The sequence below is a fragment of the Martes martes genome (genome assembly GCF_963455335.1).
Source record: "Martes martes genome assembly, chromosome: 15".
In the NCBI taxonomy this organism is placed as follows: Eukaryota; Metazoa; Chordata; class Mammalia; order Carnivora; family Mustelidae; genus Martes; species Martes martes.
Window position 1 is genome coordinate 27,264,155 of NC_137903.1, and position 15,102 is coordinate 27,279,256.

The window sequence follows — 15,102 nt, forward strand, 5'->3', positions numbered from 1 at the left end:
CGTCACTGCCCCTCGCTCATTGGGGTCACTGGCCTAGCTCCTGGAAGCAGCTAAGTTTGCAGTCACTAGTATAAAGCTGGAAGGAAACAGACCGCATCTGACCCGACTGCATCCATTTTGTACGTGCGGACATACAGAGATCCCTAGCGATTAGTGAACCCTAGTGTGTAGGTGTTGGTTCATCTGTCAGTAGTAGGACCCAGGAAAGGATCTAAGAGAGAAGGTTGTTATCTTTGTACTTTTCATATGTCATATCTTTTTTATCTCTAACCCTGTGAAGTAGGTAGCATCATCCCAATCCACAGGTGAGAAACTTAAGGTCCCATGGGTCACCTGGGTGGCTCAGTCGTTAAGTGTCTGCCTTCGGCTCAGGTCATGATTCCGGAGTCCTGGGATCAAGCCCCTCAGTGGGAAGCCTGCTTCTCCCTCTCTCACTCGCCCTGCTTGTGTTCCCTTTCTTGCTGTGTCTCCGTCAAATAAATAAATAAAATATTTTAAAAGGAAGGAAGGAAAACTTAAGGTCCCAAAAGACCAAGACTTTCTGCCAAGTTGATGGACAGGTTTGGAGTCAGTATCTGAATGGAGATCATGCTGACTTAAACCCCGTGCTCTAAAGCTTTGGATCATTTAAAAATCCCTTCTGCTCTTGATTTCAGTACCTTCCCTTGCCTTTATCAGAACTGCTAACTAGTAGCAAGTGAATATTATCTTCTTTCTCTAGCTGCATACATGTAGTTCATTCACTTCCTAAATACTTGTTCAGGACCTGCTGTATAGTAGGCACTAGAGGAGAAGAAGTAAATGATGGCAAAACACTGTCAAGCTCTGATTAAAGAAAAGCCAAGAATAAAAGGATCAGCCTTTAGCTCTTCCCTATCAATAAATTAAAAATTAGGACGGAGACTAACTTATCTCCATCCTTAGAACATCTATTTTCAATTTAAACATAGGAGTTTGGGAACATTAGTAAACTCTTAAATTACTACAAATGGATAAGATCTAAGGAAATTCTTGAGCACTCTGTCAGTCTGGTCCTCACAGAAGCATTCTCCAAGATGAAATTAAGTATACAAGGATTTTTATTATGGGAAACGCATATATGTAAAAGAAAATACAAAGGGAGCCAGAGAAGGCAGGGAGAGCCATGAAGCTGTGATGCAATTTTGACCCCCGCCCCCAACTGAAGAAAAGAGGGAGAGAAGGTTGGGAGAGGCATCCTCGACTGCCTTGCAATCTAAGAAAGCTTCAGCAAAGCCCTTTGTTTGGGAGAAGCCCTTGACCCAGAGTCCCCTGAAAATGGAGTCCCGTTTCCCCTAGAAAAGGTCTGCTTTAGCATCTCTCTCTCCTATCCCCAGAAAGGGGCAGGAACCAGCCCTTGGAAGACGTGACCTGGGTGCAAATTCACTGATGAATTTCAAAGCAGCAACTGGGGACCTGCTTTGATCACATTCAGTGAATGATTAAGAGAATATTCTCTTGTCTGCCATGCTCCGGTGGTACAGAAATGCAATGGATCCTGCCTAACTGGTTTCAGAGATTCAACCTATATTCTGTGTACTTGATCTGGAGTTCCAAGACCAGTTCTTTGTTTTCTGTTCCTGAAACCCTTTAATATAAATACCCAAACCATAAAGTCAGGATGATGTTTGAAACCGGACTGACTGACTCACCCTCTCTAGCCCTAGCCCTCCAGAATGGGCCTAAAAAGGTCAGAATAAGTTTGGGTTGTAGGATTTGGGGTTAGTTATCCAAATGACTAGAAATATTCTTGTGGGGAAAGGATAGCGTCCCCGTGACTTAAAGACCCAAAACATGCTGAGACCGTATCCCTGAAGAAAATTGGATAAGCCTGAACTAATTCCCTCAGTGTTCTGGCTTTTTTGCTAGCAGTTTCTCCATCTTTTATTCTCTGGGAAAAGTGTGGGCATATTCTAAACAAAGCCACTTTTTGTTTTAAGTTCCCGCTCATATCATGAAAAATTCTCAATTTAGCAGACAGGAATTAGGCACTTTATCATTAAAGTGCTGTTTTGCATCTGGAAAACATGGGATTATTTTTACTTTCTTTTAAAAAAAGATTTTCTTTTTTTCTTTTTTAAATTTTTTAAAAAGATTTGATTTATTTATTTGACAGACAGATCACAAGTAGGCAGAGAGGCAGGCGGGGGGGGGGGGGAAGCAGGATCTCCACTGAGCAGAAAGCCCGATGTGGGACTCGATCCCAGGACCCTGGGATCATGACCTGAGCCGAAGGCAAAGGCTTTAACCCACTGAGCCACCCAGGTGCCCCAAGATTTTCTTTTTTTAAAGATTTTATTTATTTGACAGAGAGAGACACAGTGAGAGAGGGAACACAACCGGGGCGGGGGGGGAGAGGGAGAAACAGGCTTTCTGTTGAGCAGGGAGCCCAGTGTGGGGCTTGATCCCAGAACCCTGGGATCATGACCTGAGCCAAAGGCAAATGCTGAAAAACTGAGCCACCCAGGCGCCCCTTTAAAAGATTTTCTAAGGGCGCCTGGGTGGCTCAGTGGGTTAAGCCTCTGCCTTCAACTCAGGTCATGATCCCACGGTCCCGGGATCGAGCCCCACATCGGGCTCTCTGCTCGGCAGGGAGCCTGCTTCCTCCTCTCTCTCTACCTGCCTCTCGGTAGGGAGCCTGCTTCCTCCTCTCTCTCTACCTGCCTCTCCTCTCTGCCTACTTGTGATCTCTGTCTATCAAATAAATAAATAAATAAAAAAATCTAAAAGATTTTCTAAAAGATTATATTTATCTATTTGACAGAGAGAGAGAGACAGTGAGAGAGGGAATACAAGCAGGGGGAGTGGGAGAGGGAGAAACAGGCTTCCCGGGAGGCCAATGTGGGGCTGGATCCCAGGACCCTGGGATCATGACCCAAGCTGAAGGCAAATGCTTAACAACTGAGCCACCCAGGCACCCTGCTTTTTTAAAGATTTTATTTTTAATCTCTACACCCAACATGGGGCTCAAACTCACCACCCCAAGATCAAGAGTTGCACACTCCACTGACCAAGACAGCCAGGTGCCCCTATTTTCACTTTTTATTTAAATTGGACATGTGTTTAATCCACATGATGAAAAGCTCAAAAGGCACAAGTTATAGAGGGAAAAATCTTTCCACCCTGTCTCATGACCAACCAGTTCCTCTCTCCAAAGAAACCAACATTTTGTATCTTTCCAGGTGAATTCTGTACATATACAGGCAAATATGAGTATTAATATTTCCCCCAAACTTTTACATAAATAATAGCAACCTATACACACTGTTCACAACTTCATGATATTAGATTGTATATGAATGTACCACACTTGTTGAAGCAGTTCCCTACTGATGGACTTTGTTTTCAGTCTAATCTGCAGAGGACCTGGTGCACACATCATTTTACATATGCATGAGTATATATGAGAGATAAATTTATGAAAATCACTCGAAGTTATCTTCATTCATCATTTTCGTTCATGTTTCCCAAATGCCCCCAATAGAACTTGTGCCAGTCCTGCTTGCCCACCCATAATGTGTAAATCAGGGATACTTTCATTTTTTTTTTAAGATTATTTGTGACAGAACATGTGCATGCAAGCGAGAAGCAAGGGGAGCGATGCTTGGCAGAGGGAGAGGATCTTCAAGCAGACTCCCTGCTGAGCACCAAATCCCTAGGTGGAGCTCAATCTCATGACTCTTGAGATGACTGCTTGAGCCAAAACCAAGAGTTGGATGCTTAAATGACTTAGCCACCCAGGTGGCCCAATCAGGAATACTTTTAGATCAGAGAGAGATGATACAAAAGATGGAAACACTATGTAAAATTAAATTGCTATCCACTAGGCTATCATTTTATTATCCGTAAATCAAAGGCCCTACAAAGGAAAACAGTACAGTGGTTCTCCCTTCTCCACAATTTCGGTTACTGGTAGTCACTGATCTCTGGAACCAGATGATGCTCCAGACATATGGCCAGGTCAGTGGGTAGCCTAACACTATGTTACAGTGTCTACATCATTCCCTTCACTTCATCTCATCACGTAGGCATTTTATCAACTTACATCATCAAGAGAACGGCGGATACTGTGCAATAGTTTTATAGAGCGCGATCACATTCACACAACTTTTAGTGTGTTGGTATAGTCTGTTTTACTACTGTTGTTAATTTCTTACTATGCCTACCTTAACGATTAAACTTCATGATACATATGCACAGGAAAAAACATAGCATAAATAGTATTCAGCATTATCTGTGATTGCAGGCATCCTCTGGGAGCTTTGGAACATATCCCCCCTGGATAAGGCAGAAGCACTGTACCATCAAAAATAGTTTGGACATGCATGGAAGTTGGTAATTCCTCATTCCCCTCTGGACCACTAAGATAAGTATGCCAGAATCAATTAGAAACAAAATTCCTAAACTGAACACTCTGCATCCGCGAGCTGGTGAAAAGCCAGCAGAAGAGAAAGAGGGCGATATGATGACTGCTGGGACTTCCTATACGATCCTTTGCAATTTCCCTCACAGCGTCCAACTTCTAGTGACCATAAGTTCCTTCCACTTCTTTGTCCTGCACTACAAGAAGTGGAGGAGAACCACCTCAAGGGTGATGAGAGATTGGCCCATTATGATGCAGAGAATGCTGAGGTCAGTGGATCGCGAGGCTCAGAGGATTCTCCCCACAGCCATGGTCCGCCGGATAAGGCCGTTGTGGACAATGGACGCAAAGAAACTTGAAGCCCCCGTGGGTTTTCTCGATGTGAGAGGGTTCCTGAATACCGGGCAGGTAAAAGATACTTCCTACAACCAACCCCTGAGTTTAGAAACGTGGAATCGCGTCCATCTGCCGGGTCTCAGACTCGGGCAGAATCTGGTCTCAGCCAATCACGCGGCAGAGAACTGTACACCCGGCCCGTCTTTGCCAGACGCCACCCCGCCCCACCTTTTCTTTCCGCCTTTCTCTAAGTGGGCCCAAGCCGGCACCCGGGCACCTGAAGGTCACATGAGGCCTCCTGCTCACGTGACGCAACCCGGGGCAGGGAGGAGGGCGGGTCTCGAGTTGCATTACGTCATCACGTCGCGCGGCCGCGGAGGCGAGATCCCGGACGACCACGGTGACGGCTCCAGAGCCTCCGGGTCGGGGCGGCGGCAGCGCTTGGGCTCCTCCTGAGCTGGCTGCTGGCCCCGCGCCCCACCCAATCCCCACGGGCGGAGAACAGGCCCGGCGTGGCTGGGTGGGCCCGCGAACGGAGGTGAGTTGCGGGAGGAGGTGGCAGGCAGCTCTGCCCTTCCCTTCCTAGCCCCTGGCTCCCGGTTATGGCCCTTCCCCCATCCATCGACTCCCTCCGGGTTGGAACGCAGAGACGCCGGAGAGTTGAGAGAGGCTTGCGGGGCCGGGGGTTGTTTCTGGTCTAGAGCGCCCTCCCCTCAGCCCCCTTCGTGACCGCGCCCCTCCAGGACCTCCACCTGGAACTGCCAGAGCTGTTCCCGGTGTTGTCAGGAGGGAAGACTGTCTTTCCTTCTCCCACCTGGAATCCTCTCCTTCTTCCACCTGGAATTTAGTCTTTCCAGAATTTGACATCTTTCCGCTCTCGCCCTCCTCCCGAATCTTCCGTGGTGGAACCCCTCTCTTCACATGTTAACAGAAGTTCCAGAAAGGTGAGAGGGAAAGATAGGGCTGAGGTTTTGCCTGATGAGGCAGGAATGCCCAAGGAGGAAGACTACACTGAATTAAGGTTAACTGTCGGTTGTGACACAAACTGTAAAATCCAGTCCTAGGCTGAGCCCTGTGGTAACTCAGAAAATCTTCACCGAAAATGGGCATCTGTTAAGATTTTTCTTCATTCTCCAGAATTGGAAATAAATAGACTTAAGGAAAATACTTTGAAAAACGTCATATACTTTGATGAATCGCCTCCTATTCTGTAAAATGGATCTTGCAGGTTGTTGGAGAGCTTATGTAGAGTTTTTATAAAATAATGCTAACTGCGTATAGAAGTAGATGAGAATTTAGGATCTTGTTCGTGCTACTCAAAAATTATGGTTGTGAGTTGTGGACTCTTAAAGATCATTGTTTAATTTTTTTTCCCCTTGGATTATATCCGAAAGTTATAGATTCCAAATAGACTCTTTTAATAACCATCCCATTTCATTCCCCAGAAATTGTCCTTGAAACAAAAAAAAAGATCATTAAAGCCTGTCAACAATCAAGAAAGTAAAAAGTACATTGGGTCTTTTTAATAAGTAATGTATCACTGAGTTTTTTAAATTGATGCATGTAAGTGAACTTTGCAAGTGACAGGCTAAGGCAGTGAAATCAGTAGTGGAGTTTTAATAGGTTTCTACACTAATAATTAGGCTCTTGGTTTCAGTATAGAAGAATTACTACTGGACATTTGCTGCTAATGTAGAGCCTTCAATAACTTAATCACGTGAAAGCCCATAGGTAAGCGTGCAATATTTCCATTATTCAGGGTAGGTATTGGGTCCCCATTTGAAATGTCATTTCAAGAAGAAATCCAGATATATTTGGAAGTCATAATAATTCTTTGCATATGTCTTTAGAAAAAAGTTATTTTCAGTGACTCTGGCCTTTATTGATCTAAGTTGAATACACAATCTTTCTTTTCTTGCATTTGATTTCTAAACATTTAAGATACACCTGCTAGTATAGGAAAAAAATATATAAAACGGAATCCTGTCCTCTAAATACTAAACCTACCAAATCTATTTATGGATATTAAATAATAGTGATATCACACCTCTAGGAAATTTTATCTTTTCATTTTATCATTTGAGACTGTAACAGCATTGTGAAGATATGCAAGGTATTGTATGGTTTTTTTCCATTTAGAGTACAATTGAGTATTGATTATAATAAATATCAAGTGGTGGGGGCACTCGATACTGGAATTCGGAGGAAGAGGAGATTGTTTTTACGTGGGTTTGTGGTTAGAGTGTTGTGGGAAGACCAGTAATAGGAGTACTCTCTACTTGTGTTTGAGTCTGAGGAAGCCGTCTTAATTTGTATAGCTAATTGAATATGTTTAATTTTCCTCATCCTTCAAGTGTGCTCTGGGTTTTTTTTTCTCTTGTACTTGCAGCATCCAAGGACCCCTTTCATTCCTTCTCCATATTGCTTGATGGGAGGCATTATGGCCCCCAAAGACATAATGACAAATACTCACGCTAAATCCATCCTCAATTCAATGAACTCTCTCCGGAAGAGCAACACCCTCTGTGATGTGACCCTGAGAGTAGAGCAGAAAGACTTCCCTGCCCATCGGATTGTGCTAGCTGCCTGCAGCGACTATTTCTGTGCCATGTTCACCAGCGAGGTAAGTGGTCAGTCACCGCCTCACAAATGAAATGCACACTTGTAACCTTGTAGTTGTTTCACCTCATTGGATAAAATAGTAGAAGCTTGTTGTAATAGTAAATTTCTATAGTATGGTGGTTTGGTGGGCAGACTGTGGTCAAAATCTGCCTTTAGACGATGTCTTAGTTTCCTCATCTCTAAATTAGGGGTATTTGCAATGTGCAATCACATATGGTTATTGTGACAGTTATTTGAGAAAATGACATGAGTGTTTAGAGCAGTGTGTGGCATGTGGTAAAACGCAAATGTCAGCTACTGGATTTTACTTATTTTTAAAATTTTTTCCCTGTTTTTTTCCTCCTTCTAAAGTCTAATATTTTAAAGTGAATTCGAGGAGGATAATGGGGAGGGAAGGAAGGAAGAGTAGGATTCAGTCCTCATCCAACTCCACCTAATAGTATATGAAGAAAATCAAGTCATTCGACCAGTGTAGATTTAGAGTAATTTCAGATGAGAGGAGGAGGACTTAATAAATGACTGCATGACTGCATAGGTGTATGGAGTATAACTTGGAAAAAGATGCTGACTGGGGGGTATAAGCAGTTAAAGGGAATAAGGAAAAGGTTGACTTGACAAGAAAAAAGGTTGTGCTTATAGGTAGTAAGAAAAACTGTTGGGCGCCTGGGTGGCTCTCTTGGCTAGGCATCCACCTTTGGCTCAGGTCATGCATGATCCCAAGATCCTGGGATCGAGCCACATTGGGGTGCCTGCTCCCTCTTCCCCCCTACCCCCACCACACCCTCTCTCTCCTCCCCTCTCTCTTCTCTCTTTCTCTGTCAAATAAATAAATAAAATCTTTAAAAGAGAAAGAAGAAAGAAAGAGACTGTTTTAGGGGTGCCTGAGTGTCTCAGCCAGTTAAGTGGCTCTTGGTTTCAGCTCAGGTTGTGATCTCACGGGTATGAGATCGAGCCTGCCTTCCCTCCTGGTCCTCTCCACTCAGCAGGGAGTCTGCTTGAAGCATCTCGCCCTCTGCCCCTCCCCCCACCCCCATAAATAAATAAATAAATCTCTTTTTTTTTTTAACCTGCTTTAGTAATTGGCAGAATACTTAAAATGTAGAGTAAGCCTCTTGAGTATATTGTGAAGTTCTCTTAGAAAGCCAAACAACAGAGAGCACTGCAACTTTTTTTATTTTTCAAAATCTCAAGTCTGGTATTTTAAATTTTAAATCAATTATCTTGAATTTTTTGTAAAGATTTATTTATTAGAGAGAGTATGGGAGTGGGGGCTAGAGGCAGAGGGAGAAGGGAAGCTGAGCATGGAGCCTATCACAGGGCTCCATCTCACAACCCTGAGATCATGACCTGAGCTGAAATCAAGAAATCAGGAGTTGGATGCTTAACTTATGAGCCACCCAAGCTCTTGAATTTTTTTAAGCTTGAGTGAGAGTGAGAGTACACCAGTGTATTATATCATGTATGTATATTTGTGCATATGTCTGAAATATCTCATGTTAACATTATTTTCAAAAAACGCTATTTTCAAAAAAAAATTTTTAAGAGAGAGAGCACTCGAGCAGGGACAGGAGGAAGAGGCAGACGGAGGGAGGAAGAGAGAGAATCTCTAGTGGGGAGCCCAGCGAAGGGCTCAGTCTCAACAACCCTGAGATCATGACCTGAGCCGAAATCAAGAGTTGGAGGCTTAACTGACTGAGTCACCCTGGCGCCCCTTTAAAAATTAAAAAAACAACAACAACAAAACGGGGCGTACCTGTGTGGCTCAGTTCATTAAGCATCTGCCTTTGGCTCAGGTCATGATCCTGGGGTCCTGGGATCAAGCCCCACATTGGGCTCCCTGCTCTGAGGGGAGCCTGCTTCTCCCTCTCCTCCTGCTCATGAGCATGCACACATGCTCTCTCTTTCCCTCTTTCTCAAATAAATCTTTTTTTTTTTTTTTTTAAGATTTTATTTATTTGAGAGAGAGAGTGAGAGCACATGAGAGGGGAGGTCAGAGGGAGAAGCAGACTTCCCATGGAGCTGGGAGCCTGATGTGGGACTCAATCCCAGGACTCCAGGATCATGACCTGAGCTGAAGGCAGTCGCTTAACCAACTGAGCCACCCAGGGACCCTCTCAAATAAATCTTAAAAGACATTTTTTTTAAACCATTAATATTTTTTTTAATCTTTTTACCTTAGTGAAGATGTTGCTGTTGGATCTGAATAGGAGAGTGATGGTTATATCTCATTCACCCTAGGGTTAGATGTTGCCATCTCATTTTACAATCGAAGAAACAAGGTCCCCAATATTAAATGACTCGCCTTAGGTCACGTGGCTTATAAATGGTGGAGGTGGAGTTTACTCCTAAATTTTCTGACTCTAGACCTAAACAATATATGCCATATTTGAAAAGCTATGAATATATGCTATATTGCTTTATACAAATCTTACTTAGTTGCTTTATACAAATTTTAACTACTATGCTTCCTCAGCCTCTGATATGCAGATTTTTATATTCTATAATTTCAAAGCCAAAATAGTTTATGATGCTCTGAGCCAATGCTTGATCACATGGCTGGTAGGAAAAACATGGAAACCTGCCAGATCATTCCTGCTAATTCCAGCTAATTTTAAAATGCTCTTGTATAATACAACATCACCGATCACATCCTGTGTTTTCCCCCAGACACAATAACTGCCCAGGAGCATCAGAAGCAGTTGGCATTTAACTGGGTAAGGAAGGTTCTCTCAGCAGCTGCTGAGCATGAGGTACTAATGGAGCAGGACTGCTGACTACTAATTATATATTGTACATCCTGTTCTTTGTCAGCTTGAGGAAAATTAGCCTGTCTTTGCTCTCTCTGCACATTGAAATTGGTATGGAGTTCTATAAAAGAATTCTTTCTTTTTTCTCATCAGGGATTATTTTATAGTCTTTTTTTTAAAAACTGGTATTAGGGGAGCCTGGGTGGCTCAGTGGGTTAAGCCTCTGCCTTTGGCTCAGGTCATGATCTCAGGGTCCTGGGATCGAGCCCCACATCGGGCTCTCTGCTCAGCAGGGAGCCTGCTTCCTCCCTCTCTCTCTGCCTGCCTCTCTGCCTACTTGTGATCTCTGTCTGTCAAATAAATAAATAAAATCTTTAATAAATAAATAAATAAAGGGGCGCCTGGGTGGCTCAGTGGGTTAACGCCTCTGCATTTGGCTCAGGTCATGATCTCAGGGTCCTGGGATCGAGCCCCACATCGGGCTGTCTGCTCAGCAGGGAGCCTGCTGCCCCCTCCCCTCTCTGCCTGCCTCTCTGCCTACTTGTGATCTCTGTCAAATAAATAAATAAAATCTTTAAAAATAAATAAATAAATAAATAAATATAAAAATAAGAATAAAAACTGGTATTAGGCAAGAAAATGCCAGATGGTTTGTCTTTATTTTTAAAAGTAACTGATACAGAGGAGAGGGTCCAGAGATCTGGGTCCAAGGCTCAGTTCTCTTAGGAAAGCTTTGTGAACCCTGACAACCATCTAACTTCATTGGGTTGATCTTTAAAATAAAGTAGTTGAACTAGATGGTTTCATTGTTCTCTTCCAGCCCTGAAATGCTCCTCAAATGAGGTCCGACGAAAAGATCATTTGAGTGAGACAAAAGGACCTGAGTTTTAGCTGTCTCTTACTAGTTAAGATACCTTGGTTAAGTCATATAACTGCTTTGAATGGGAATAATACCAGACCTCTAAATCTGTACCAGGTTGCTGTGAGAATTAGGTGAAATAATAGTAAATGAGAAGTGCTTGGAAAAATTGTAAAGCAAATATAAATGTGAAATGATACTATAAATTGTTCTAAGTTAATAAATAGCAAAATATTTTCATATTTAAGTCATTTGATGGGAATATGGTTTGTTGAATAAGAAATTTCTGGAATAGATGTATTTATATGTTTCTGTTTGTAAATATTTTTACTTTGTGCAATGTTAATAAAACATTTTTCCAAAATTATTACTAACGACATTTTTTTTTAAGATTTTATTTATTTGACAGACAGAGATCACAAGTAGGCAGAGAAGCAGGCAGAGAGAGGAAAGAAAGCAGGCTCCCCACCGAGCCGAGAGCCTGATGCGCGGCTTGATCCCAGGACCCTGGGATCACGACCCAAGCCGAAAGCAGAGGCTTAACCCACTGAGCCACCCAGGCGCCCCACTAACGACATTTTTAATGTTAGGAGTTGATTTTGTTATTGGCTTTGGTAGAGAATAATTTTTTTTTTAAGATTTTATTTATTTATTTGACAGAGATCACAAGTAGGCAGAGAGAGAGGAGGAAGCAGGCTCCCTGCTGAGCAGAGAGCCCAATGCGGGGCTTGATCCCAAGACCCTGGGATCATGACCTCAGCCAAAGACAGAGGCTTTAACCCACTGAGCCACCCAAGCGCCCCGAGAATACTTCTTGATTATTATTTTGGGTTTATGGAGAAATCAAAGATGATAAAGTCATTTAGTTTGTAATGGAAGTTTTGTGAGTAATTTTATTTCTAACTAAAGTTAAGATGTAATAAAATTTTCATAAGGTAATCAGGTTCCAGGTAGTTTACTGTCCTGTAAAACTGAAGATTTCCACTCTTGGTCAAAGTTTTCTGTGATTATCTGTCCTTTTTGATACTTATAACTCTAAGTTACAGACTAAATATGCCACTAACAATTCAGTAATCCCGAAATAGACTCAATCCAATATTTTGAAAAAGTATCAAAAGTTCAGTTATATTCAGTGTCACAGCAGAAGGCCCCTTAAGATGACTTGCATGTTTCATCATTACCAAGTGTAGTCTAAGGACAAACAGAACAATACTGAGTAGTCTTGGAGGGTCTGGAGCTGTAAGCCACAGGGTCCTCTACAAGCATGGAACGTCATTGAAATTTTGTGTTTTATCGTAAAAGCCCGGGCACGGTAGTATATGTTCACGGAATTTTTTGCATTCTATTCTGCAATAGATCTATGTTTGTTTTATTATGAAAGTAGTGTGTTAAATTATTCAGTGGTAAAATTGATATTCCAGGGTGTCACCTCACTGTGTGCTCTTGGGTTACATATAGCTGCCCCAATTTGAAAAGCTACAAATATATGCCATATTTGCTTTATACAAATCAAACAAATTAGACCATAATTTTTTAAAGATGTGTATTCAATTAATGTTAACATCCCTTCAAGCTCTTGGATACGAGATTCTGCCTTCATCTCATGGAATTATAACCACCATTATTTCATACCCTTTGAATCTTTAGCTTTCAGAGAAGGGGAAACCTTATGTTGATATTCAAGGTTTAACTGCTTCTACCATGGAAATTCTGTTGGACTTTGTGTACACTGAAACTGTACACGTGACAGTGGAGAATGTGCAAGAACTGCTCCCTGCAGCCTGTCTGCTCCAGCTGAAAGGTACGGATGTTAAAGTTGCTATCGTGCCAGGGTAGCCTTGGAAATCTTTAAAATTATTGGTGTAAACTTAATCCTGAAAATTACGGAGACAGACTGTGGGCACTCATGTTTACTGCTTGTGGCACAGAAGATCAGATTTCAATTGTAATTTCAAAGAACCTCTCCACATGTGAGTATTTGCCTCTTTAAAAGAGAGCGTTTACGCCTTTTCTGTTTTTTAAAAAATGGAAGAGGGAATAATAGACACATTTTCTTACATATATGTATACACTAACTCTACGGGGAAACACAGGAGACTGATACTTACCTATTCATGGCCTACATGAAAAGGAACTAGATGGCCAGGTAGATAGGGAGGCCGAGGGATTATTCATGGTAAACCCTTTTGTACTTTTTAATTTTTGAATCATGTAGTCTATCTCTGGAAAATTTAAATTGACATACAAAAATGAAAGTTTCCATAGAAACAATTTGTCTTACTATACTTACGTTAAAGCCAAAACAGAGACATAGTTGTAAAGGCCAAGATCACATAGCACATGAAACAAATTGAATTCCTTAAGCATAAAATTTCTAATCTGATCATCAGGTGTTGAGCCAGGATTCCTCTGTTACTTTGTAGAGAAGATGTGTAGAGAAGATATCTCAATCCAAGAATGTAGACCAGTTCATACCTGGTCAAGTACCCTGAAGTGTTCGTTGTCTGTGTTTGTCCTAGGTGTGAAGCAAGCCTGCTGTGAATTCTTAGAAAGTCAGTTGGACCCCTCCAATTGCCTGGGTATCAGAGATTTTGCTGAAACTCACAACTGTGTTGACCTGATGCAAGCAGCTGAGGTTTTTAGCCAGAAGCATTTTCCTGAAGTGGTACAGCATGAAGAATTCATTCTTCTAAGTCAAGGAGAGGTGGAAAAGCTAATTAAATGTGATGAGATTCAGGTACAAATCTGGCTTGGTATTTGGGTTTCTTCAAGACTGGGCCATTACAGAACTTGGGAAAAACAAGGTTGAATTACTGTGTTTCTGTAGCAGGGCACCTTAATCAAGTGTCAGTATTGGTTCCAAAGGTTTCACTCAATACCCTGAAATTACATACCAAATTTATTTGCACTTTTTTTTTTTTAACAGATTTTTATTTTTATTTTTGACAGAGAGATCACAAGTAGGCAGAGCGGCAGGCAGAGAGAGAGAGAGAGGAGGAAGCAGGCTCCCCGCGGAGCAGAGAGCCCGATGCGGGACTCGATCCCAGGACCCTGAGATCATGACCTGAGCCGAAGGCAGAGGCTTAACCCACTGAGCCACCCAGGCGCCCTATTTGTACTTTTATGGGAGGGAGTTAGCTACCTTCCTCAATGTGTGATCCCAATGGTTAAGAGTCACTTTTTTTTGTTTGTTTCTCTAGATGTCTTAAAACTGACCATTTTTAAGATTTTATTTATCTGCCACAGAGAGCGAGAGTGAGAGAGAGAGCACAAGCAGGGGAGCAGAAGGCAGAGGGAGAAGCAGACTCCCTGCTGACTAGGGAGCCTGATGTGGGACTTGATACCAGGACACTGGGATCACAACCCGAGCCAAAGGCCGACATGTAACCATCTGAGCCACCCAGGTGTCCCAAGAGGCAGTATTAAATTGAGTGTAGAATAAGCAGAAATTGGAAATAGATTTCTGTAGAACACTTCTCTATTATTCATTCATTTTACAAATATTTATCGAGACTTTCTGCTATACAGCAGTAGATATTCTCAATAAACTATCCGTGCCAGGTGCTATGGATCCCAAAGTGAGTAAGATACAGTTCTTGTTTTCAGTAGTTCACAGTGTAGTAGTAGAGAACAGACAAAAAGACAAAACTTATAGAGTATAAATGAGAGTAATGAACTTATTCAAAGTGAAGAAGTTAGAGAAAAAGAAGAATTAAACCTTCTAAGTTAAAATGAGATCAAAAAGGAAGTGGATCAAAAAGGAAGTGGGGTATCTGGATGGCTCAATTGGTTGTGCGACTGCCTTCAGCTCAGGTCGTGATCCTGGAGTCCCGGGATCAAGTCCCAGGACTGCTTCTCCCTCCGACCCACCCTCTTCTCATGCTCTCTCTCTCTCTCTCTCTCATTCTCTCTCTCAAATAAATAAATAAAATCTTTTAAAATAAATAAATAAAAATTTTTTAAAAGGAAGTGGATCAAAAAGGAAGTGAAAAGGGGCGCCTGGGTGGCTCGGTGGGTTGAGCCTCTGCCTTCAGCTCGGGTCATGATCCCAGGGTCCCGGGATCGAGCCCCACATCAGGCTTTCTGCTCAGTGAGGAGCCTGCTTCCCTCTCTCTCTCTCTCTGCCTGCCTCTCTGCCTACTTGTGATCTCTCTCTC

The 15,102-nt window shown here is 42.4% G+C and overlaps 1 protein-coding gene across 3 annotated transcripts in view; it reads left to right on the plus strand.

Moving 5' to 3' along the window:
• Positions 1–5,098: 5,098 nt before the first annotated feature.
• KLHL12 (kelch like family member 12) overlaps positions 5,099–15,102 on the plus strand; it is a 28,730-nt gene continuing 18,726 nt past the window's right edge. For 2 of the 3 annotated variants that reach the window (XM_080825126.1, XM_080825125.1), the window contains exons 1-4: positions 5,099–5,255; positions 7,107–7,340; positions 12,593–12,746; positions 13,465–13,682. In XM_080825126.1, coding sequence (XP_080681252.1) covers positions 7,146–7,340; positions 12,593–12,746; positions 13,465–13,682 — 567 coding nt within the window. In that variant the 5' untranslated portion in view covers positions 5,099–5,255; positions 7,107–7,145. Of the gene's footprint in view, positions 5,256–6,374; positions 6,449–7,106; positions 7,341–12,592; positions 12,747–13,464; positions 13,683–15,102 lie in introns of those variants that run through there. The other variant, XM_080825124.1, reaches the window with a different exon arrangement.